We start from the raw sequence: 27007 nt of genomic DNA on the forward strand, positions 1-27007 counted from the left end.
AATATTATTTCTGCATTTTGAATCTTTTCATTAGATAGGAGCTGGAAAACTAAGATCCTTCCCTGGTTGTTCGGTCACCAGCAGAGACTCCTTGAGAAGGCCAAATTACTTCTTTCCTCATCTACTTAATGACCACTTTTATCAATATACTCATGCCCAAGACTATCTTATAAAACTCCAGACCCACACTTTCAGTTGCCTATCCAACATCTATGGCTGGATGTCTGAAAAGCATCTCAATCTTAATGTTTGTGTTCCTGATACCACCCCTTCCTCTCAAAGCTCCTGCCCCAGTACTCTCTTAAGGATTTCCCAACTTCAGTTAATGGCAACTTCATTTTTGCAGCTGTAGGAGAAAAAAAAACATTGAAGGTACCCTTAACTCCTCTCTCTCGCCCTCAGTAAATCCTGTTTGTTCTATCTCTAAAATATATTCAGAATAGGAGCTCTTGCCACCATCCTGGTCTGTGATGGTTAATTTTATGTGTCAACTTGGCCGGGCCATGGTGCCCAGATATTTGGTCAAATAGTATTCTGAATGCTTCTACGAAGGTGTTTTTTGGATGAAATTAATGTCTAAATCAATGGACCTTGAAAAAAGCAGATTATATTACCCTTCATAATGTGGGTGGGCTAAATCCAATTAGTTGAAGTTTTTACTAAGACAAAGACTAATCTCCCCCTGAAAAAGAAGGAATTCTGCCAGGAGACTGCCTTTGGACTTGAATGGCAACTCTTTCTTGACTCTCCAGCTTGTCCTACTCCCTTAGATTTTAAACGCAACAAGCCTCTACAATTATGTGAGCCAATTCTTTACAATAAACCTCTCAATCTCTCTCTCTCTCTCCACACACACACCCCGCCCTCAAACTTGGCTGGTCATGTTTCTCTGGAGAACCCTAATACACAGTCTAGATCATCATTAACTCTCACACTGATCACTGTGGTAATCTTTTAGTTTTCTGTTCCTGAATTCCTGTCTTGCTGTAACTTACACCGAGCATGTTTTTTACAGTTTGTTTAGTGCAAGTTTGAATTATAGTTACAATAGTTAATAATTACTAGATTTTTATCTTGCTATGATTTATTAATTTATTGATGAAACACTGATTATCAATTATGAACCAAACATAAGAGCTATAAAAATAATTAGAACATGGATCTTGCCTGGAATCTGGGGAATGTCTATATATATACACTATATATATAGGATCTAATATAAGCAGATATAAATTTTAAAAATTATAATAGAGTGTGATAAATACAGTGATAAAGAATGAATAAAGTTCAAAGAAAGTATAACATCTACTTACATTAAAAAGTTGTTTTTTAGCATATGTTCTAATCTGTCCTTAATAAAAAGAAGACAAAAAATAAATTTTAAAAATACAATTTTATTCATTATGTATAATTAACACATTAAACAGTAGATGTATTGGGCTTTATCCACAAAACTAATTACCTTTTGGCCAGGAGCTATGAATTTGTGACAGAGTTCAACATCTTCAGGACAATTTGAGAGAACCATCATTGCTGTAGCCTTGAAGAGTTCCTCTATAACCTAAGAGAAATGAAACAGAATCACCTGACACGTAAGCAATTTTACATGAAAAACTCGTTCAGGGATCAATAAGGACTGCAGTCCAGGTTTTAGCAACTATAAATCCACTAAGTCTTTTAATCCTTGAATGTACCATGAAAAATTGGTTCAGTTTTCCAGGCGTCTCAATTTCCTTGGTGTGTGGCAGGGAGGAAGAAAAAAGGAAATGTTTTAATCTTATGTTGACAGTTTCAATACTGGTAAAGAAATGAGATGTCAAATGAACAGCTATAACTGATCAATGTCTCTCCAAACTTCAACAAACTCACTTGTAGAATCAGGGTAATAACAGCACCTAACTTACAGGATGTTTGAGAGAATTAAATGAGATAAACCATGTGTCACACTTAGCTTAGTACTGGTTCAGAGAAGCACACAACAAACATCAGTTCTTGTCAACAGTAAGAACATTTTGAAAAGTGGTTTATTCACTCATTGATAAATGAAAGTCAACTTTAAAATTACAGAAATGATGATATATCTAAATACAAATATATACATTTTTTGCTTTGCTAATGGCCAAAATAAAAATAACATGAAGCAGCATACAGCAAAAATCAGTATATAAGAACTTATTCTCAAGACCAGCCTGGGCAACATGGCAAAACTCTGTCTCTACCGAAAGAAAGAAGAAAAATTAGCTGGGCATAGTGGTGTGCGCACCTGTAGTCCCAGCTCCTCAGGAGGCTGAGTTGGGAGGATCACTTGAGTCGGCGAGGCTGAGGCTGCAGTGAGCCATGATCATGCCACTGCAACTCCAGGCCAGGTGACATCTCAAAAAACAACAAAAAAAATTATTCTTCCATGGGTGCCCATAGGAGACTCATAATAGAAACTTGTTCTTAGAAGGAAAAAAGTGACTGGAATGGAAAATATTTCTAAAATGTTTTTATTCACAACCAACATTCTTGGTTTTAAATCAATGAGACAGTATTAGGTCTTCTAAATGGTGTATTCACAAAGGTGCACATATGTATAAAGTACAGGCTGCCTTAAAGGCAGGTATCTTCTCTTCCTCTGTTGCATACTAGTAGATCCTCTTGAGAGCGGAAGCATAGTGAAGGCATAATTGTCAATGGAAGTACATTAATATAGTCAGATATAGGAAAACACTTAAATACCAGTGACAACCAGATCTATTTTATGATGTTTCAGTCATTGTTAGTGTTATTTATTTATTTATTTATGAGATAAGGTCTTGCTCTGTCACCCAGGTTGGAGGGCAGTGGTATAATCATAGCTCACTGCTGCCTTGATCTCTCAGGCTCAAGAGATTCTCCTGCCTCAGCCAACTATGTAACTGGGACCACAGGCATGCACCATCACATCCAGCTGATTTTTTGTTTTTTACTACAGATGAGGTCTCGCTGTATTGCCCAGACTGGTCTCGAACTCTTAAGCTCAAGTGATCCTCCCTTCTCAGCCTCCCACAGTACAAATTAAAAATTTATGCAGCCAACAAACATATGGAAAAAAGCTCATCATCACTGGTCATTAGAGAAATGTAAATAAAAACCACAATGAGATACCACCTTATGCCACTTAAAATGGCAATTATTAAGAAGTCAGGAAACAACAGATGCTAGCAAGGCTGTGGAGAAACAGGAATGCTTTTACATTGTTGGTGGGAGTGTCAATTAGTTCAACCATTGCAAAGACAGTGTGGCGATTTCTCAAGAATGTAGAATCAGAAAAGCATTTGACCCAGCAATCCCATTACTGGGTATGTACCCAAAGGATCTGAAATCATTCTACTTTATAAAGACACATGAACACATGTTTATTGCAGTACTATTTGCAACAGCAAAGACTTGGAATCAACCCAAATGCCCATCAATGATAGACTGGATACGGTGATAAATTGGATACTGTATACACCACGGAATACTATGCAGCCATGAAAAAGAATGAGTTCTTGTCCCCTGCAGGGACATGGATGAGCTGGAAGCCATTATTCTAGGCAAACTAACGAACAGAAAACCAAACACCACGTGTTCTCACTCACAAGTGGGAGCTGAACAATGAGAACACATGGACACATGGAGGGGAACATCACACACTGGGGCCTGTCAGGGGATGGTGGGCAAGGGGAGGGAGAGCATTAGCACAAATACCTAATGCATGTGGGGCTTAAAACCTAGATGATGGGTTGATAGGTGCAGCAAACCACCATGGCACATGTATACCTAGGTAACAAACCTGCACATTCTGCACATGTATCCCAGAACTTAAAAGTAAAACAAAAACAAAAACAACACAACACAAAACAACACAACATAACTCTGGTCAGAATACAAAGAGCAACTCAGAAAAATAAACAATGATAGGTGGACTGGGAACTAGTCAACTTGATTAATAACCTGAAGTGGAGATGAATTTTAGTTCCATTTTTACCTCCTTTGTCTCCTGGTTTTGATTTGGGGGTAAAACATAGATCTGTTTAGTAGGCATAGGAAGCAAAACTTCTGGAAGAAAGCTCCTACTACTAGTCTGGTAAAGTCCCTGTAGGATAGGGTGTTTACAGGAAAATCCTTGGCTGTTTTGTCCCCCACTCTTTTCTCTCTTCTGTTCCTGGCCAAAAGGTAGCCCCAGCTGTGGAGTGGCACTGTCAGGGCGAGTGGCACAAGCACCTAAAACTCCAAGACAAGACCTGCTTCTCCAACAGAGGAACTGGGAAAGGGAGACTGCTGTCTGAAGAGTGTGGATGTGGGTAATCTCTATTATTATTATTACTATTTTTTGAGATGGAGTCTTGCTCTTATCACCCAGGCTGGAGTGCAGTGGCACGATCTCGGCTCACTGCAATCTCCGCCTCCCAGGTTCAAGCGATTCTCATGCCTCAGCCTCCCGAGTACCTGGGATCACAGGAGCGTGCCACCATGCCCAGCTAATTTTTGTATTTTTAGTAGAGACAGGGTTTCACCATGCTGGCCAGATTGGTCTCGAACTCCTGACCTCAGGAGATCTGCCCGCCTTGGCCTCCCAAAGTGCTGGGATTAAAGGCATGAGCCACTCTGCACCCAGCCCGTTATTAATATTTTTTTTGAATGTTTTCTCTTGCCAGTTTGACCCAATGGTGGCCACAGTCACCTGGAAATGAATAACATGGTGGCGACTAAGACCTGGGAGAAATCTGTCTTTCTGGCCAGAGAAACCAAAATGGGGGCTTCAGGTAGCCAGACAGTGTGAAGGAAATTCTGAAGAATAGGAGAAGGTGACCCTCTAATTGTGTATGAAGTAACACAAGGCTAGGGTTCACCTCCAAGCAATGTATATGTGAAACAGACCCAAAGAAGCCCAGTGAAAGCTTCTGACAATGAACTACAATATAAATCACTGTGCAATTTCCAGACTAACTATGAGTAGCACACGCATCAGAAAGACTCAAATAGCATAGCAGAGGCTTTGAAAACTTAACTGACGTGGAAACCAATGCCAATAGAAAGTAAGATAAAACTTACAGTCTGAATCTAACCAGTTTAATAACTGGTAAACACAACAACAAAAATAATTCCATTTCCAAAGGATTTTAACAGAACCCAGAGTGTCAGAACATGGCATTAAAAACATCCAGGATATAATTAAAAATTACCGGACATACAAAGAACCAGGAAAATCTTATGAATTCTCATGAGAAAAAATAATCAATAGATACATATACACAGAAGACTCAGATATTGAAATTATCTGACAATTTAAAACAGGTATTATAACCATCTTCCACAGGTAAACGAAACATTCTTAAACAGAAAGATAGAACTTCTCAGTGGAGAAAAAGAAACTAAAAATAAATAAAAATTTTAGAATTGGAAAATATGTGAAAGAAAAATTTCACAGGGTGGGCTCATTATCACAATGAAGATAAAAGAGGAAAGAATTAGTAAGTTTGAACACAGTTCAGCTGAAATGCCCCCCACTCTGAATTACAGAAAGAAAAAATACTAGCCAGGCATGGTGGCTCATGCCTGTAATCCCAGCACTTTGGGAGTCTGAGGTGGGCGGATCACTTGAGGTCCGGAGTTCAAGACCAGCCCAGTCAACATGGTGAAACCCCGTCTCTACTAAAAGTACAAAAATAAGTCGGGTGTGGTGGCGGGTGCCTGTAATCCCAGCTACTCAGGAGGCTGAGGCAGGAGAAATGCTTGAATCTGGGAGGTGGAAGTTGCAGTGAGCTAAAATCGTGCCACTGCACTCCAGCCTGGGCAACAGAGTGAGACTCTGTCAAGAAAGACAGAAAGACAGAAAGGCAGGCAAGAAGGCAGGAAGGCAAGAAAGCAAGAAAGCAAGCAAGCAAGCAAGACAGACTCATTAATAATAAGCAGAGCATCACAGCACCATGGGACGATATCAAAAGGTTTTATATTCGTGTTATTGGAATACCAGAAGCAGAAAAGACAAAAAAAAAAGGCACAGAAAAAAACATGTGAAAAAATAATGGCTGAAAACTCCCCCAAGTTGGCTAAAGACATATTCAAGGAGCTCGCTAAACCACAAACAGGATAAACTCAAAGAAAATTATACCTAGACACATCATAATCCATGAGCTGAAAACCAAAGACAAAGAAAAAAATCTTTAAAGAAACCAGAGAAAAATGACCCTTTACACTGGAACAATAATTGAAGACTGGATTTATTCTCAAACACTACAGAGGTCAAAAGATAGACTATATTTAAAGTGCTGAAAGAAAATAACTGTCAAGCCAAAATTCTATATCCCGTGGAAGCATCTTTCAGAAATGACAATAAAATTTAAAAATTATCAAATGAAGAAAAACTAAGAGAAGTGATTGCCAGCAGAAATGCTTTTAAATGTTCAAGGAAATTCTTTAGGCTGAAGGAAAGTGACCAGAGAAGGAAATCTGAAACTTGAAAAGAACAACAGAAACAGTAATTTACTATTACTACCAAATGTAGGTAAATACAACAGATGTTTTTTTCTCTTCTAAAATTCTTTAAAATACATATGGTGATTGAGAGCAAAAATTCAAACATCAGTAGAGGTCTTCAACGTATGTGAATTGTGATTGGGAGAATAATATTTATCCCTCTGCCAAAGCTGTCCATGCTCCAATTCCAGAACCCATGAGTATGTTAGCCTACCTGGTAAAAGAAACTGTGTATGTGTGATTAAGAATCTTTAAATGATGAGATTATTCTAGATTATGTGGTGGGACTAATGTAATCACAAGGATCCTTTACGTGAAAGAGGGAGGCATGAGGGTGAGAGTTAGAAAGATTTGAAGATGATACCTTGCTGGTTTTTAAGGTTTGTGAGCCAAAGAATGCAGGTAGTCTCTAGACAATGCAAGAGGCAAGGGACCTAATTCTCTCCTGAAGCCTCCAAGGGGAATGCAACTCTGCTGACACCTTTTAGCAGCGTTGGATTTTAGACCAGTAAAATCCACTTTGGACTTCTCACCTCCAGAAGAATACAATAATAAATTCTAGTTGTTTTAACCCACCAGGTTTGTGGTGACGTGTTACAGCAGCAATAGGAAATTAACACATAGAACTTGTAATGCATATGGCAACTATAAGACAAAGGGGTGAAGGAAAAGGGAAATATATAGTAGTAAGACTGTTGTTTTACTTGAAGTGGTAAAATATTAAATAGAATATGGAACAGAATAGAGGATTCAGAAATAGATCCATATATGTAAGACCAACTGATTTTTGACAAAGACCCAAAAGCAATTCAATAGACGAAGTTTAGCTAACAGCCTTTTCAACAAAAGGTGCTGGAGCAAGAAGTTATCCAGATGTAGAAAGGAAAGGGGAAAGACAAGAGAGGAAAGGAAAGGAAGGGACAAGAACTTCTATGTCTCACGTTACACAAAAATTAACTCAAAATGGATCATAGACTTACATGAAAAACATAAAGCTAAAGCTATAAAACATCATAAAATCCTTGAGATCTAGGGCTAGGTAAAGAGTTCTTAGACTTGACACAAAAATCAAGTCTTAGCACAATCCATTAAAGAAAAAATGATAAACTAGATGTCATCAAAATTAAGAGAATGAAAAGCCAAGCTACTGACTAGGAGAACACAGTCAGATACCACACATCCAACAAGGAATAGTAGCCAGAATATATAAAGAACTCTCCAAACTCAACAGTGAAAAAAACAAGCAAGCCATATGGAAAATGGGCAATAAAAATACATTTCACAGAAGATGACACATAGATGGCCAGTAAGTACACGAAGAGATGCTCAACATCAATAAGCATTAGGGAAATGCAAATTTAAACCACAATGAGATACTAATACACAGCTCTTAGAATGGCTTAAAACCACCACACATGCCTGACAGTACTTGGTACTGATGAAGAACTAGAACAAGTAAAACTTCCATACATTGCTGTAGGAATGCAAGATGGAACAGTCGCTTTGGAATACAGATTTCCTTCCTATAAAATGAAAGAACCTTTATAATTTATATAAGGAACATAAGTAATCATGGACTTTGGTATCCATAATGGCGGGGAGTGGGGAGGGTCCAGAAACCAATCCCTTCTGGATACCAAGAGATAACTCCACTTAGGAGTAAATTTAACCAAGGACATAAAAGATCTGTATAATGAAAACTATAAAACATCACATCAAACACTGACCTAGTAATCTCACTCCTAGGAATTTACCCAAGAGAAATCAGTCTGGGTGGCTGTGGCTCACACATGTAATCCCAACACTTTAGGAGGATGAGAGGCAGGAGGATCCCTTGGGCCCAGGAGTTTGAGACCAGCCTGGGCAACATAGTGAGATCCTGTCTCTACAAAAAATTAAAAAAATAGCACCTGTAGTCCTAGCTTCTTGAGAGGCTGAGGTAGGAGGATCACTTGAGCTCCAGGAGTTCATGGCTGAAGTGAGCTACGATTGCACGACTGCACTCCAGCCTAGGTGACAGAGTGAGACCCTGCCTCAAAAAACAAAAAAACAGAGAGAAATGAAATTTTACATTCATACAAAACCTGCACATAAATATTTACGGCAACTTTGTTTGTTACTTTCAAAAACAGAATAAACTAAATGTCCTTCAACTGGTGAACGGATAAATCAAAACTGCTTCAGATAGCTATTATGCAAGTCTCAGGGAGTAATGTCACTGAAGCTACAGCCTTGCCCAGGCCCACGCCATCTAAAGCCACTGAACAAGTAACTGTTTTCTCTGGGATCACTGATCTCTTTGGGGTAGTCCAACCCTTTTTAATTAGTTCCCGACTTATTTTGGAATATATCTGAGGTAACACCAGCTAAGGTAGTACAAGATAATGCTCTAAATAAAATGTGTGATCTTCTGGTTCACAGTATTCCTGGACATTAATCACCAAAGCTTAAGAAACTAGCCTAAAAATCCATCAGTCAAGACATCTTCAGATAAAAACAAAGTGAAGAAATGGAAGAAAAAGAGAAAATGAGGTGGGGCATGCTGACTCATGCCTGTAATCCCAGAACTTTGGGAGACTGAGGCAGACGGATGGCCTGAGCTCAGGAGTTTAAGACCAACCTGGGCAACCTGGTGAAACCCCATTTCTACCAAAAAATTAGTTGGGCATGGTGGTGTGTGCCTATAGAACTAGTTACTCGGGAGGTTGAGGTGGGAGGATGGCTTGAGCCCAGAAGCGGAGGCTGCAGTGAGCTAAGAGTGCACCACTGCGCTCCACCCTGGGAGACAAGGGTAAGACCCTGTCTCAAAAAAAGAAAGAAGAAAGAAAGAAAAAAAAGAAAAGAAAGGAAAGAAAGAAAGGAAAAGAAAATGAAATAAAGAAATGACTAATTATAAACATTAAGTTTAGACTGAAATGCTCCATTTGAAATATTTAGAGCAGAATAAAATAATTTCATGGCATTGTTGACTGAATGCAAAGGTGAAAATCTGTAACTGAATTCTGCTCACACTTACTAAAAAGGTATGTAGCTTAACCTATTTATTCCTCAATGTTTTTACTAATATAACTGAGAAAAATAAACAATATCTTGCAACCCTGTCATATGGTAAAATATAACTGTAGAACAAAAATTAATAAAGAATTAGGAGGTGAAAGCTACTTAATGAATGCACACTGAAAGCTACTTAAGGAATGCACACTGACTCCTTCTGAAGCTCAGATCCTGAATTCCTACAGTCCAGAATATGGTTGTTCAACAGCGGCACTACTGATATTTTGGGCCAGCTAATTACTGGGGAGAAGGTGGTTGTGCACTTCAGATTGCTGAATAGCACTCCTGCCTTTACCAACTACATGCTAGTAATGACCACTCTCTCCCTTCCCTGCCCATTCCCTAATAGGGATAACCAAAAATGTCTCATGGGGACTGATCCAAAATGCTCAGTGGGAAGTGTGAAGAGGGTATGGAAGTGAAATGCTACATTGTGTGGTCAGAATGCCCCTTCAGGGCCAGGTGCCCTATACAGGAATCCAGGAATATTATTAACTGCTGATGGTTTATAGTTGAGTGCTTCATCAGGAACTGTCAAGACCCAAAGGTGCTGCCTTACTCAAGGTTATGCCCCTTCCAGTGGCTAATCACGTCCAATGACTGGTTGATATGGGAAGGCACAAAGTGCTACCCCCTTGCCTTCCGATGGGACAACTGGAAAGGACCATTCCAGTTCCAAGAAGAGGCTAAGGCCTCTGTTTGTAAGTGCATCACAGTTCACTCTTCCTACTGTTCAATGTGACTTTTTTCCTTTCCTTACGAATGCTGTTCTCAAGAGCACTCCCCAATAACGCCCCTGCCCACACATCTCTGCCCTAGAGTTTTGTTTACTAGGAAATCCAACTCAAGACAGGGTAATAAAATAATTAGTCTGTTCTATTTGTGATATATATGGTATTTATGTTTTAAGTGGAAATAGGTCATTTACTGGGTAAGAGTAGAAAGACATATAAATGAATAGAAACGAGAGCTGATGAAAATCACTAAAATAAATATCCCATAATTACAAATCCAAACAAGATAGTAACCACAATGCTTCTGAATAGACAATTCATAATTTAACAGTTAACAATTCCTGGGTATTTATTAAGTGCCATAAATTATGCTAAGTACTTCATATATATGTATATAATAGATATATACTATATATATAATCTGTCCAATCTTCTCAAGTAGCCTATAAAGTAGGAATTTTTATTCCTATGTATTGGAATTTTGATGAGGACACTGAGGCCTAGAGAGATTAAGTCCTTTGTCTAAATTGGTCACATAGCACGTGAGCGGTTAAGCATCAAATCTTGGCCCATCCAATTCCACTGGTGTACAGTGTCTGGATTATGTCTACAGCCTCCTAACAAGGCCCCTCTACTCTCATCTACCTCTAAATCATTGTTCATATTGCTGCTAAAAAGATGTGTCTAAAATACAGCTCTGACCTTCATTTTCCAACTTAGAACTCTTGCTCCTTAAATTTTGGGTAAAGTTCAAACTCCTTACCATGGCGTTGAAACACGAGGTCTTTCATGATCTGCTGCCTGACCATGACCTTCTCTCCAGCCTTATCCCCTGCTTAACTGAGCTGACAGCTCCTGTGGATGCTTTCTAATATAGCTACATAGGGGTTTACGTAAGTATTACAGACATTTATATAATTATAAAGATGTTTGGCTTATTTTCCTAGCAAATCAGAGCTACTGTTTAGTGAACCTGCTTGTGTTCCACACCTCGTGCTATGTGCTTTATATTATATACACAATTCCATTTACCCTCACATAACCTTAGGAGTAAGTATAATATTTCTCATTTTAGAGTTGAGGAACCTAAAGATCATGAAAGTCAGGGAACTTCACAGCAAAGCTAATGCCAGAGCTGGGATATAAACTTAAATCTGTCTGACTCTTATATTTTAAACTATTACAGTAAAGGCATTTAGTAAGTGTTTATTCAGTAGTTCTCCCTTCTTTTCACTTTATGAATACGTGTAACACATAAATGTCTGAGGTAAAAATATATACAGAAACATTTTAATGTCACAGATACCTGCTATTTTAAAACTTGTGTACCTACCTGCATGAGATCTTGAAGGCTGTTAACAAAAGAAATCTCTGCTTCTACCATATAAAACTCTGCCAGGTGCCTCCGGCTCTGAGAATTTTCAGCTCGGAAGGTCGGACCAAAGGTAAACACTTGAGTAAAAGCTCTGCAATTCAAGATTAAGAGAATAAAAATAGAATTCACATGATTAATTTTAAGGATTTAAAATATTCACTGAGCTCTTAAGGAAATAAAAACAAGCTTCGTGTACCTCTGTCTTGTCCACAGACTCACACATATTTGCTGCTATATATTTCTCTAATGGGTGATAATAATAGTTTCATTAAAAATGTTACATTGAGGTTGGGCACAGTGGCTCAGGTCTGTAATCCTAGCACTTCCTGGGAAGACTGCTTAAACTTACGGAGTTCAAGACCAGCCTGGGAAACATGGTGAAAATTTACGTCTACAAAAAATCTTTTAAAATAGCTGGGTATGATGGCCTGTGCCTATAGTTCCAACTACTTGGGAGGCTGAGGCAGGAGGATCGTTTGAGCCCAGGAGGTTGAGGCCACAGCGAGCCATGTTCATGCCACTGCATTCTGGCCTGGGTGAGAGTGAGATCCTGTCTAAATAAAAAAATAAAAAAGAAAAAAAAAAAGAAAAGAAAAAAGAAAAAAAAAGTTACATTTATAGAAACCATTTTATCCTGAAGGAATCTGCAACTGCTTCACAAATCCTATGGTTTTACTAAATATAGAAACATAACCACTTCTGGGTACACTCTACTGCAGCTGCCTTAAACAGCAGGCAACTACATTTCACAGCAATAAAGAACAAAGTAAAGAAAAAAACACCACAGCCCAAGAAACCACACAGAAAACCTAGATAATAACAGCGAAAACTAGAATTTCATGTAGATAAGGTGTGTTCATTTATTTTTTAAACACATGAAAAAAGAACATCAGATACATATAGCAGTTCACCTTGTTCAAGGGCCACTCAAGTCCTTCGCGACCACCCAAGTCTTTCAATCAATGGCGAATGACCCCTTAAATTTGGAGGTGAGAGATTTTGAGGAACTACTTTATTCCCTTGATTCCAGGGGACTATAGCTCAACCATCCAAATGGGGAGAAAAATCCCTTATTCTTAAATTCCTATAGTGAAGTAGACACTACATCTGTCATTCTTTAATACTTATTGTTTCCCTCACATTCAAACCAAGTAACAGCTGAGATTAGATCAAGCATGTATGAAGTAATAAATATTTCTTGAGGACTTAATCTTTAAATGTTAAGGTTTTGTTAGAACAAAACAAGCTGTTTGAGGTTCCTTAGCTATGATCCTGAGCACACCTAATCTGTCATTTAGCCAAATAATATTAAGATCAGAAAACTTAGTGTAGAAAATAGATGGATTATGTATCTATATATTAGTTTTGTTTGTTTGTTTGTTTTTTTAGTAAAGATACTCTGGGAAAGGAAACAAAGTAACTATGGTAAAAACCAAGGGATTTATTTTTCTCTCAATTGCCATTTCAGTAAGACCCAATTGGTAGAAGCTTAGGAATTTATATTTTGGCTCTACAGCTACCTTCCTAAGACCATGATCTGCTAACCTCTGAGAACCTTAGTTTTTATTGAAAAAATAAACACTAGGAGCTCAAAAATATTACTAAGGTTGCCTTTCTTCCAAGATTCAGCTACAGACTTGCCTACTAGAATGTTTCTGAAAAGACTAAACCTACCTTGTGCAAAATGAAAATTTTGACCCTGTTCCCCAAAACAAAAGACAAAATGAACAGTCCTGACTTTATTTTTATTTTTACTCCAGCTCTGTTAATCTCAGTTAATCCACCTACTCAACCAAGACAGATCCCACATTCCCCAACTTATCACATGGCCCTTATCATTTTGATCACAAAATTTAGTTGTTTACATCTCGGAAAACTCTGAAATCTCGCAGCTCTTCTCTATCTCCACAGCTACTGTCAGTGTAAACCTTTGTCTCCTGCTTAGAAAACAACAGCTTTTAAACTGGTGTCTGGCACCTGTCTTCCTCCAGTCCCAAACTACAGGTTTCCAAACTCAAATCTGATTATGTCAGCCCTAATTTTGAAATCTTCAATGATTCCTTAGTACCAAAGAATAAAATTCCAACTCCTAATTTCAACTCAGTTCTTTCCCACACACCCTTTCCTCCAGCCACTCTGAAGACCTTCTCCTTTCCTAGCGTGCCCCACGCATGCCCTTAGGTTTTTGCATAGGCTGTTCCCTACCCTGTATTGCCTCCTCCACTGCTCCTCTACCCTCCAAATGGAAAATTCCCATTCATCCTTTAAGACTTGGCTCAACTGTCACTTCCTCTCTGAATCCTTACCACTGCCCCAAATTTATTGCTCCTTCTTGTATATTATGATAACACTTTTTCATGTTTATTATATAGAACATATCACTTTGAAATGTAACTATTTATCTTTCTCCCCCAAAAAACTATAACATTTTCCAGAACAGGAACCATGTTTTATTCATATTCGCATCTCTAGTGCCTATGATAAAACAGGTGCTCATGCTGAATGAATGAGTACTAATGATGATGATAGGCTTCCTCAGTTGTAAACTAAAAAGCACATCCTCACAAACAGTAACATTACAAACACAGAAAAATACTCAGATATATGTCACCGAGGCTCTCTCAGTACCTAAAAGGGGTCAAACAATCCAGGTCTGGTCCAAACAATAAATTCAATAATTAGAAAGCTCTAAGTTTCCAATCTCTGACTGTGCCATCTCTAAGTAGGTTGGCAATAGTATAGTACATCTAAATAAGTAAAATGACATTTCTGGTACTTTATCACAAGAAATTGTGTGTATACTTATGGAGCATAGGATGCTCAAAGATGAGCAGCAATAGGAATTTTTAAATTTTACAATGGTTAATGATTTTCCCTGGCAACACAGGGCAAGGTCTCTAGTGTAAAATGCAGAAAAGGCTCAATAACTTTTATTTCAATTATAGTAAGGATCAGGCTCTGATTGAGGTATCCAAGAGTTAAATATCATTTTGATAGAGCAAGAACTAATGACCACAGTGCTTCCTCTGAAGTTACAGAGTGATAAAATGAACTGGAAGGTATGTTGAAAAATTGCATAAGAAAGCATCTAATCTTTAAGCAGATAAATGTTTAAATAATTCAATAATGATCACACTATGTCAGTATCCAAAGACACTGTTTAGTATCAAGTGTTCTATTATACGTAATAGTAGCAGTAGCAGTAGCAGTACTAGTGGCCACCATTATGGAGTGATCATCATGGGCCAAGCACTAAATGGCCAAGAACCTTAGAGTTAATCCCTTCATAGTTAACTCAATCTAAGTATGTATTCATACATTTATCTTCCAGAATAAGAAACTGCAGTTCAGAGAGGTTAAGCAGCTTTCCCAAAAGTCAAAGTCATAGCTTAGTAAATGGAAGCCAGACTCAAATCCACATTTCTGACTCTAATGCTCATAGCCTTAACCATGATATTAACAATAATGATGCTCAAAACAACATTGCAAACTCAGAAAATTAGAAAGAAAAATTTTTAGTATATTCCCCCTTCTCAAAGATAACTAGGGTAAGCAGTTTGGCATATTATGAATAGCTTGTTTTATGTGTTAAAATACAGCTCTCTAGAATGTTATCTTCATGAAAATAATGAGAATGACATATTCTCATCAATACTTTGTAATCTTTAGCAAGTTACCTAGCTTTTCTGGTCTTCAAATTCTTATAGGAATTGGGGTTGGGGGCAGCTTGGCATTGATCTCTATTATCTTTTGCAATAATTTTGTCTCTAGGTGCCTGTGGAATCACTTCTAGTTTAATTTGTTGATTTCTTTCTTTTTTCCTATCTTCCACAGACATGGAAGCCATTTGCAGCAAAGATTGAACCAACCAACATTTAAAATAAAATCTGAGAACAAGGCCATTTCAAAAATAAGATACAAAACCAGGTGAAAGACCAGTATGGCTCTGAGAAGAGACCAAGAGAAAAAGAAAACACTCGGCACTAAGAATCATTCTTGTGCCAGATTATGAAGAGAGGAAAGCTATGTAAGGAAAATCCATGAGCTTGGAGTTAATGTTTAGTATAACAAAAGTACATTCAATACACATCAACCAAGATAGCTACAAAAATGGCTCTTTGGAATATAAAAAGCAAAATTGCAAAAGAAAAGTTCTACAAAGTTCACTTTTTCCAGTGTGTAGAGTCTTATGAAGCCCTCAAGATGGCAAATAGATTAATATAAAGTGGTCACTGATTGCCTGGCCATTTATTCTTTCTGACCCTGAAATTTCACAGCAAATCTTAACATTCTGAAAGAACAGAGGAACTGCTGTTCTTTAGTTTGGGAAGAACTTATTCAGCTTAAGATTGATCAGCAACTTTCACTACACCCTTCCTAAACCACCCCCAACCTCCGTATCACTTTTCTACTGTTAGTTTAGTAAAAGTTCATTGACCTTAAATGAACTCCCAGAAAACTTTTAAACTGGATTTTAAAAGTTTTTGCCAAGTGCTTTTCCCATCATTCAGAAAACGATCGTCTATTTTACTACTGTTTTGCGTTCACTGGATTGTCAATACTGTGACATATTTTGCATTCATTATTTCTACCTGCCTAACAGAGTAGATTCCAGATACCTCCTTTTCAGCTTTTCCTTATCCCTCTATCATGAAATACACTTGGTGGAAAGGGATTATAAAAGAGATGCAGCCTTCACCATTTCAATAATCAAGTCATGTCAAGATGCCTTAGGGAGGGTGCATTCTAAATTCTAAAAATTCTTACCTTTATTGCCAAAAACTTGTGCCAAATAATTTCCTTTAACATGTTCTTAATACTTTATCTGGAACTGAACTTGAGACCCAAGCAAAATTTAATCTAAATTGTATGATGAAACACCAAGTTTGACAGAGTCTGACAACAATCCTGCTAAAGGGGGTAGAACATTAGCTAACCATCTGAGGAGATGACATGTGAAAAGAACATTCTAGCAAAGCAGACACCAACACATAGGTCCTAAGGTAGGAAGGAGCCTGACATGTTTAAAGAATTTAAAGAACAGGTGTAGGCCAGTAGCAGGATCAATGGTAAGAGATGGTGGAAAGGACCAGAACATGTAGGGCCTTCCTTGTAACCACAGTAAGCAGTGACCAGATTTTATCTGATACACATGGAAATACCCTCATCTCTTGAAACATTTAACACTATTTTCCTAGTATTCTCCTAGTTTTCCTTCTAAATACTGCTCTGACCTCTATTTCTGCCTCCTTTTGCATGCCACTTTAGCTGTTCATTAAGCAGTAGCATTCCTCCAAAGTTACTCCTAGAACCTCTAACTTTTCTCATGATACTTTTCCTTATATGATCTCTCTTGGCCAATGATTTCAGTTAACCACTTACTTGCATATACATATTTATACCTTCTAACCAGCCCTCCTCTCTAAGTTCCAAAAGTATATATCCATCTGCTTATTTGGTCCTTTCACTTGTCACAAACTGATCTCATGCCTCTCCCCAGCTTCCACTTTGATTTCAGTCACCTTCCAACCTTCCTAGGCCAATCTTCTCAATATGCTCTTTTTTTTTCCTGTTGGTTTGGTGAAAAAACCAATATGCTCTTTAATAACACCATGTACTACTTACTGTTCACAGCACCTTTCAAAATAAAACATTTACATCAATTGATGTGATTATTTAACATCCATCTCCATTAGACTGGAAATTTCATGAGTGACTCTCTCTCTCTCTCTCTCTCTCTCTCTCTCTCTCTATATATATATATATATATATATTTTGGTTCATTATGGCATCCTCATCCTCAGTCTTAATCCAATGCCCAACACGTACTAGTCAATATTTGTCAAATAAGTAATTCATTTTCTATAAAATATGCTGATCCCCAAATTGCATTTTTTAAGAGATGGGGTCTCCTATGTTGCCCAGACTGGACTCCTGGGATCAAGTGACCCTCCTGCCTCAGGCTCCCAAGAAAGTGGAACTACACATGCACACTATGGCACCCAGCTTCCCAAATGAATATTTGCAACAGCACTGGGATGGGATTAAGGGTAGAAGAGGAAGGTAAATAGAATATCAATTACTAAACAGAAAATACTGCTGTTCTGTGAAATTATTGTTCACAGAAGGCACTAGACAATAACAGCATCAGTTTTTTAAAACTGTCACATATTTTTGCTCTGTCAACAAGAAAATCCTTGAAAAGGACTAGAGAGGGTAAGCTGCTCTAATTAGAAAAATTTTTAAATTAACTAATATTACTACAAGAAAATAATTATCCTCGTCTATTCTATGTAAACACAGCAGTACATGATTCTTTGGCTCCTGTCTGAGTGAAATGCCACTTCATTTCTGCCACAGTGGACTCTTCAGGACTGACTGACTGGATATGGGGTCTTAGAAAATAACATTATTCTAAAAGGTCACAAATCCGTTCTTTCTAATTGAGTATTTATCCTTATGTCTCAATAAGACACCTTTCAAAAACAGGTATATAATTATACAAAAAACTACCTTTCAAAAACAGGTATATAATTCTATCAACTGCACTTACTCGTGTTGAGATTACCCCTCTTACATTTCTCATATTTAGAGGTCCTTGCTCTGAGGACCACTAAAGAAAACAACATGTCAGTACTTTACTTCAGTCACATGTACTACATAGCATTTAAGTGTCATTCAAGTCTACAAATATTTCAAAGGTTCCCTTTTCTTAGGGCTGATACTACAGAGGTAGAGAAGTCATTATGGCATTGAATTATCAACAATTTCCTGGACTCCAGTCCTGTCCAGATGACTCATTTTTTTAAGGTTACAGTACTGATTAAGAACATGTAGTCTAAAGACCTCAGTTGAAATCACGGCTCCTCCACTTACGAACAAACTAAGTTCTTAATTTCTGTAAGACTCAATTTCCCCATGCAAAAATGAGGGTGAGTATATAAATGTCATGGAGGTTATTATAAAGATGAAATGAAATAAAATACATCAAAAGGTTAATCTAATACCAACTATATGGTAAGAGAACAAATGGATCAAAGTTACTTTTTGTCTCCTTCCTTTCCATTGGGATACAGTTGGCATTTGCTTAATTTTTTTTTTTTTTTTTTTTTGGAGACAGGGTCTTGCTGTATCACCCCGGCTGGAGTGCAGGGGCACAAACACAGTTCACTGCAGCCTCAACCTCCTGGGCTCAAGTAATCCTCCTGCCCCAGCCTCTTGAGTAGCGAAGACCACAACTATGTGCCACCCAGCCCAGCTAATTAAAAATCTTTTTATAGATGGGGATCTCACCATGCTGTGAAGATCCCTTTACACTTCAAATTATTGGAGACCTCAAAGAAATTTGGTTTATCTAGGTTGTATCTACCAATGTTTACTATAAAAACTATGTTTGTGTTACTTAAAAATAATGACAAGGCCGCACATGGTGGCTCATGCCTGTAATCCAAACACTTTGGAAGGCTGACGCAGGTGGATCGTTTGAGGCCAGGATTTGAGACCAGACTGGGCAATGTGGTGAAACCCCATCCCTACAAAAAACACAAAAATTAGCCAAGCAAGGCGGCATGCACCTTTAGTCCCAGCTAGTTGGGAGGCTGAGGCAGGAGGACTGATTGAGTCTGGGAGGTTGAGGCTGCAGTGAGCTATGATAATGCGACTGTGCTCCAGCCCAGGTGACAGAGCGAGACCCTGTCTCAAAAAAAAAAAACAAAACACACAAAACAAAAACAATGACACGTCCATTATGTGTTACAAATAACATACTTTTTATGAAACATAATTTTTTCCCAAAACAAAAAAATTAGTAAGTGGAGTGACACTGCTTTATACTTTTATAAGTTTCTTTAATGTCTGGCTTAACAAAAGGTGGCTAGATTCTCATATCTACTTTTGCATTCAATCTGATGCACTATCACATGCCACAAAGACTGGAAAACACTGTATATATACTCTTGAGACAATGAGAATGAAAAAGGCAATTACTGTCTTAGTATTATGAAAATTGTTTCAACTTCAAGGATTCCCCTGAGAGGATGTGAAGCCCCAGAGATATCCAGACCATATGCTGAGAACCACTACCTCTGGCAATGGTTCGTAACGAGGAGTATTAGTTCAAGGCTCTACCTCTGAAGACCTCTATTCAAAAAGTCTAAGAAGGTTCCTGGTCATGGATATATTTAAAAGCTCCACTAGTAATTATGATGTGAATCCCTAATAAAGAACTACTGCCCTAAAGAAAGTTTAGACCTCTAATTAATATGCTTTTTAAAAAGATTTTTGATGGCTAAATTTTGAAAATAAAAAATAACAATGTTGGCAAGGATATAGAGAAACTCCTTGTATACTGTTGGTGGGAATGTGAAATTGTATAACTGTTATGGAAAACAATTTGGTGGTTCCTCAATAAATTAAACATAGAATGACCCAACAATTTCCTCCTGAATATACACCTCAAAGAAATAATAAAGACAAGTATTCAAACAAAACTTTGTACACAAATGTTCATAGTGGCATTATATAGATAGCCAAAAAGTAGAAATAACCCCAATATTCATCAATGAATGAATGAATAAATAACCTAAATGTGGTGTATTCATACAATGGAATAATTTTCAGCCATAAAAAAGAAATACTGATACACGCTATAACATGGATGGAAACACTAGGCTAAGTGAAAGAAGCTACACACCAAAGGCCACATACTATATGATTTCCTGTATATGAAATATCCAGAATAGGCAAATCTATAAAAACAGAAAGCAGAAAGTGGTTGCCAGGATTGGGTGGGGAGGAAATGGACAGTACATTATTTTACATGAGTTGCTATAACAAAATATCACAGACTGGGTGACTTAAACAACAGAAATTAATTTTTCTGCAGTTCTAGAGGCCAGAAATTCAAGACCAAAGTGACGGCAGGATTGGTTTCTGGTGAAGCCTCTCTTTCAGGTTTGCTGAAGGCTGCCTTCTTGACATGTCTTCATGTGGATTTTCCTCTGTGCACAAGCACTCCTGGTGTCTCTTCCTATATGGACACCAGTCATACTGGATTAGGGTTGCACCCTTATGTCCTCAAACAACATTACTTTTTAATGGTACTATCTTCAAATACAATCACATAGGAGTTAGGACAACATAATACATGAATCCTGGGGGAGAGGCAATTCAGTACATAACAGAGATTAACTGTTTTATGGGTATGGGACTTCCTTTTGGGGTGATGGAAATGTTCTGGAACTAGACAGTGATGTTGGTTGTATAATGTCACTACTGGTAAATTTTATCTTATGTATATTTTGCCACAATACATTTTTTAAAAGTTGACTGAGGCCAGGCGTGGTGGCTCACGCCTGTAATCCCAGCACTTTGGGAGGCTGAGGCAGGTGGATCAGCTGAGGTTGTGAGGAGTTCGACATCAGCCTGGCCAACATGGTGAAATCCTGCCTCTACTAAAAATACAAAAATTAGCCAGGCGTTGCTATAACAAAATATCACAGACTGGGTGGCTTAAACAACAGAAATTAATTTTCCTGCAGTTCTAGAGGCTGGAAATCCAAGACCAAAGTGACAAGTGGCATACCCCTGTAATTCCAACTACTTGGGAGGCTGAGGCACAAGAAGTGCTTGAACCCAGGAGGCTCAGGTTGCAGTGAGCCGAGACCACACCACTGCACTCCAGCCTGGACGACAGAGCGAGACTCCATCTCAAAAAAAAAAAAAAATGTTGAATGATGAGACTGTCTATCAAGCACTTTACACACGTTCATTTCATCCTTGCTACCGTATAAGAGAGGTGATTTCATTCCATTGTATAACTTCAGAAACTGAGGCTTACATAAGTTAGTAAATAGTCCAGAGCATCAAGCCAAAGCTGCTTTAACATAAGCAGTCCAAATCCATGGCCCACTTACTGTACTGCTGCAAGGGTGCAGTCTTAAAAAGTAAAAAGTTCAGCACAGATGCTGAATGGTACCACTGAGCATCTGTGCTCTACTTTTTAAAGTACAAAACATGTGCAAAGAGAAGTTCTGTATCTTAAATGTCACTGTCCTCTGGGTGGTTTCTGCCTCTCTGGACAACTTGGTTATTCCATTCTTGGTGGCCGTTCTTTGTTCACCTTTCTTCCACCATCCCTTACTTGCTTCTTTCCTGTCTTATTCTTTCTCCTATATATAGTTATTTAGTAGTAGAAAGGAACAGTCATTAATAAGCACTGATGGTCAATCAGGTACATTTTCATTCTCTTTCTTTTTTTCTGAGACTGAGTCTTGCTCTATGGCTAGGTTGGAGTACAGTGGCACAATCTTAGCTCACTGCAACCTCCCGCTCCTGCGTTCAAGTGATTTTCATACCTCAGCCTCTGAGCAGCTAGGATTACAGGCACGTGCCACCACACCTGGCTAATTTTTATATTTTTAGTAGAGATGGGGTTTTGTCACATTGGCCAGGCTGGTCTCAAACTCCTGGCCTTAAGTGATCTGCCCACCTCGGCCTCCCAAAGTGTTGGGATTACAGGAATTAGCCACCATACCCAGTCAGGATACATTTTCATTCTATTTTATGATTTACAAAATGGTAACATATCCAATATACTTTATAGCACTTCTCGACTATGGGCAGCTTCTTCCCTTCCCCCGCCTACCTTCTTTAGCTACTTCTTTAGCTACTTTCAAGTTTAGAGCCATTCTGGAGCATTGTGGAGCCCACAAGGTTGGACTTATGCAAAAGGAGGCTTTGTTATAAATGCTTAGATGACCTAGAGCAGTGATTCTCAAGTTTTAACATGCATTAGATTGACCAGAGGCTTGTGGAAACACAGTTTACTTGGCCCCACCCCACTTGGCCCCACCCCTAAACTGGTCAGCTTTAGTAGGTCCAGGGTAGGCCTGAGAGTCTCCATTTCTACACATTCCAGGTGATGGTGATGCTGCTGGTCCAAGGACTACATGTTAAAAACCACTGATCCAGAGTGGTTTTCAGCCCTGGCTGCATAGTAGAATAACATATGGCACTACAGAAAACAATCCTGATGCCCAGTCCCACACCCAGATCAATTAAATCTGATTTTTCCTAAGGGGGCTAGGGGAGTCAAGCTAATATATCTATATATTTTTTAAAAGATCCTGAAACATTCTAACATATAACCAGAGTTGAGAACCACTGATCAAATTCTTTTTTTTTTTTTTTTTGAGACTGAGTCTTGCTCTGTCACCCAGACTGGAGTACAGTGATGCAATCTTGGCTCACTGCAACCTCCGCCTCCCAGGTTCAAGCCATTCTCCTGTCTCAGCCTCCCGAATAGCTGGAACTACAGGCGCGTGCCACCACGCCCAGCTAATTTTTGTATTTTTAGTAGAGGCGGGGTTTCTCCATGTTGGCCAGGCTGGTCTCGAACTCCTGACCTCAGGTGATCCGCCCATGTCGGCGTCCCAAAGGGCTGGGATTACAGGCATGAGCCACTGTGCCCAACCTGATCTAGCTCTTTTAATTACCACTTATGATTGAAAGTAAAAGGCACAGATCATTGACATGAAAGGTATTATTTCATAAAAAGGGTACATTTGCATAGACCTATATACTATGAATAAAATAAACATTTTCTAATACTCTTGACAGACTCTAAATCAAACAGAGCTTGGTTTATGAACATAAAAGCACAAAGGAAGAACCATCAAAAACTAGAAATAGGCAAACTGCTTTTACAGGAGGAGTTAGCCTATAGAAATAATATATGAAAAATCCCTATTCATTTTCCCTGAATAGGAAGAGTAAGGGCGAGAAGGAGGAGGAAAAAGAGGAAAAATGGCATGCTCTGCCACGCCAGGCCTCGTAGGCTGCATGAATACTAAAAATGAACACTCTCAATGATATGGATCATGGGATGACCCATACAAAAGGCAGAGAAACTCTGGGTTGAACTATTCAAACTGTTACCTCCAAATTCCCAAGTTACATCCAACCCTCCACAGCTATATAGGAAATACCAGTATTATCAAATCACACATATATTTTGGCTAAGAAAGGCATGTAAGAAAATTTTTGAGATAACTCTTTCTACAGTAGTACCTAAAATACTGTCTGCCTAAAATTCAAATTTTTCCATTGAACTTCACACCACACTGTCATAAAGGAGAATCAGGCAGAAAGCCCAGAATAATTACCCAGTTGAAGAAACTAAATGAAAGTCCCTAAAGAATGTTCCAGAAACAAAAAACAAGTGTCTATCTCCTGATCTTTATCCTAATTCACATGCTAAAGCTACCTCTTAAATGTGAAATAAGGCTGGCTTGGGTTTTGCATATTCTCCAACTGTAAAGATTTATGTGACACATGTCTGTTTATCCATCCCCTACACCTGTTTCATGTGGCAAAACACCAGTTTTTTTTTTTTTCCGTGTAGGGTATATGAGGGAAATAAAATAGGAGTTGACATCAAAATAAATAAAATTAATGTGGCTAGCAACTAATACATGTGACTAAGCTTATGTGTTATCACCTTTTACTGGTGAGAGGGAAGGAAAACCATAACTGAATTTATTGGCAATTTTTTCTAAAGGAGCAAAGATAAAATTTCCTTTTATTTTCTGTAAAACACATACAAACATACACACAAACAAACATACACGTTTTTTTTTTTTCCTACAGCACATCTTCTACAGACTATGAGGCATTTCTATTACGTGGTTCCCTAAAAACAAGCAAATATAACACCGATGAAGAGAGAAATTTAATCTGCTCCTATTCATCAACTTTAGGGTGATCACAGGTCTTGGTTTGCCCAGGAAAAATCCATTTTATGCTGACTGCTCCAGCATAACTGTTACCAGCCCTCCCTTTCGCTCTTTAAAGTGTCCTTGTTTAGATGCCCTAGCTCTGCCCCAAAACTGCACTTAAGGTTGTTAGTGGGTTTCAGTGAAGTAAAATGCACAGAAATGTTTCCGTGGTTTCTATAATTCATGTACATAGATCACAGGCAAACTTTTACAATTTCGACTAAAAAAAAAAAAAACAAAATCACTGAATTTTCTGAATTCATACCAAGAGAAATTCACACCCACTGCATGAAAATGTAAAATGAAGCCAGGAGCGGTGGCTCATGTCTGTAGTTTCAGCAGTTTGGGAGACCAAGGAGGGAGGACCACTTCACCCTAGGAGTTTGAGACCAGCCTGGGCAACACAATGAAACCTTGTCTCTTAAAGAAAATAAAACACACACACACACACACACACACACACACACACGTTTACGCATATATACATATTTTATGTTAAAAGAGAAAAAGAAATTTCAGTTTCACATAATAAGGGTACTTTAAGATATCCTAACAGATCCAATAGCATAGTATTTCAAGTTTTTAAATGCATTTTCCGATGGAGTTTTTTTTTTTTTTTAACTAATTTTTTTCCCCCAACTAGAACAGATTGATAAATTAAATCAAAAGCATGGAAGTAATTCAAGCCCACAGGTCACAACAGCAAAGACGGAATGGATACAGAAGCTTAGGGCCTAGTTATCTGTCTGTATCTTACCATCATTATCTACCTGAAGTCATATTGACTTAGTCATTCAACAAATATTTATTAGACTACTAATCACTGTGGAAAATACAGAGGTAAACCAGGTATGGCCTGTACCTTCAAAAAGTTTATAGACTAACAGGGTCTTCATTGACCTAAAAATACAAGCTAAGATATAAAATCCCTAGGAAAAATGTCGGTAATCTTTTGGACAGGATAAAAAAACTCATGAACCACATAAGAAAAAGACTGTAATACACCAACAGAATAAGCAGCTTCTGGTCTTCAAAAAAAACTATTTTAAAATGGAAAGAAAAGGCAGACTGGGGAAAGAAAATTTACAACACCTATATCTGATAAAGGGCTTGTAACCAGAATATATAAAGAACTGTTACAACCCAATAATAATAAAACAAACAACCTGGTAGAACTAGGGTGAAAAAAATTGAAAACACAGTTCAAAAACAAGATATATGAACAGCCAGTAAGTACATGAAAAAAATGTTCAACAGTACTGGTCACCACAGAAATACAACTTAAAACCACAATGACATACCTTATACTCAGTAGAATGACTAAAATTAAAAATACAACATCATCTTTTGTCAAAAACGTGGACCAACTGGCATCCTCATCCACTGCTAGTGGGCATGTAAACAGTACAATTACTTCAGAAAATTATTTAGTAGATTCTTACAAAGTTAAGCATTAACTTAATTCTTATTTACCCAAGGGAAATAAAAACGTATGTTCACACACAGACTCTTGCATGAATTTTCAGAGAGCTTCATCATCACAATAGTTCCACAAGGGAAACAGCTAAATATCAAACGACAGATGGATTGAGAGTATTTTGGGAAGATGGCAGAGAAGAAAGCACCAGGAATCTGTCTACCCACCTAGACAAGTGCACTGGTATTATCTGTCTGATTTAACTGTTTTGTTTTTTTTTGAAATGGAGTCTCACTCTGTTGCCCAGGCTGGAGTGCGGTGGTGCAATCTCAGCTCACTGCTACCTCCACCTCCCAGGCTCAAGCGATTCTCCTGTTTCAGCCTCCTGAGTAGCTGGGACTACAGGCATGTGCCACCATGCCCAGCTAATTTTTGTATTTTTAGTACAGACAAGGTTTCACCATATTGGCAAGGCTGGTCTCGAACTCCTGACAGTCTCAGGTGATCCACCCGCCTCGGCCTCCGAAAGTGCTGGGATTACAGGCGTCAGCCACTGCACTTGGCCTGATGTAACTGTTTTTGAAACTTGCAGTCTATGGAATATCCGCAACTTCCAGAGAAAGGCTTATACAGTAAACTGTAGTTAATTTTGGTCAATTTCAGCTCTTAGCACAGTAGCAGTTGCCCATACCCCTCTCCCAGCCCTGAGGGAGGCAGCTGCGCATGTATGTGTTCCTGGAACACTCTGCACACAGCTTGAGGGAGCTGGGTTGGAGAAAAAAGGATCCTCCAAATACTGGGAATCTATACCTAGATTGCCGATTGTGGCTTCTAATCACAGAGATACATAGAGGCAGGCACCTCCTCCATTTGTTACACACCCAGCCCCACCCCCACCCACCCCCGGAATTATTTAAACAGCCAGTGCACTTCTCCACTTCATTTTTCTTTTGTTCTCCTTTGAGAGTCAGACATTGAAGACTAGGACAGTCAAAAACAATTGCAATTGCATATATGGAGAAAATCAGAAAGTGAGGCACCTGCCGAGGGAAAGAATCAGGCTCTGAAAGACCTGAGAAGACATTAAGTTTATACTTTGGGCTGAAGCCTGGTACAGAGACAGCTTTCAACAATTTAAAAAAGAAGTCCAAAAGAATAAATAAAA

General features: G+C 38.4%; 1 protein-coding gene across 3 annotated transcripts in view; it reads right to left on the minus strand.

Moving 5' to 3' along the window:
* Positions 1 to 27007, minus strand: part of LOC105468816 (asparaginyl-tRNA synthetase 2, mitochondrial) — a 144816-nt gene that overhangs the window by 44419 nt on the left and 73390 nt on the right. For all 3 annotated transcript variants that reach the window (XM_011719210.2, XM_011719209.2, XM_011719208.2), the window contains exons 7-9: positions 11608 to 11740; positions 1463 to 1561; positions 1314 to 1351 (exon numbers count right to left, since the gene is read on the minus strand). In XM_011719210.2, the coding sequence (XP_011717512.1) occupies positions 1314 to 1351; positions 1463 to 1561; positions 11608 to 11740 (270 nt within the window). The remainder of the gene's footprint in view (positions 1 to 1313; positions 1352 to 1462; positions 1562 to 11607; positions 11741 to 27007) is intronic.

The sequence above is a fragment of the Macaca nemestrina genome, chromosome 12, assembly GCF_043159975.1.
Source record: "Macaca nemestrina isolate mMacNem1 chromosome 12, mMacNem.hap1, whole genome shotgun sequence".
Classification (NCBI taxonomy): domain Eukaryota; kingdom Metazoa; phylum Chordata; class Mammalia; order Primates; family Cercopithecidae; genus Macaca; species Macaca nemestrina.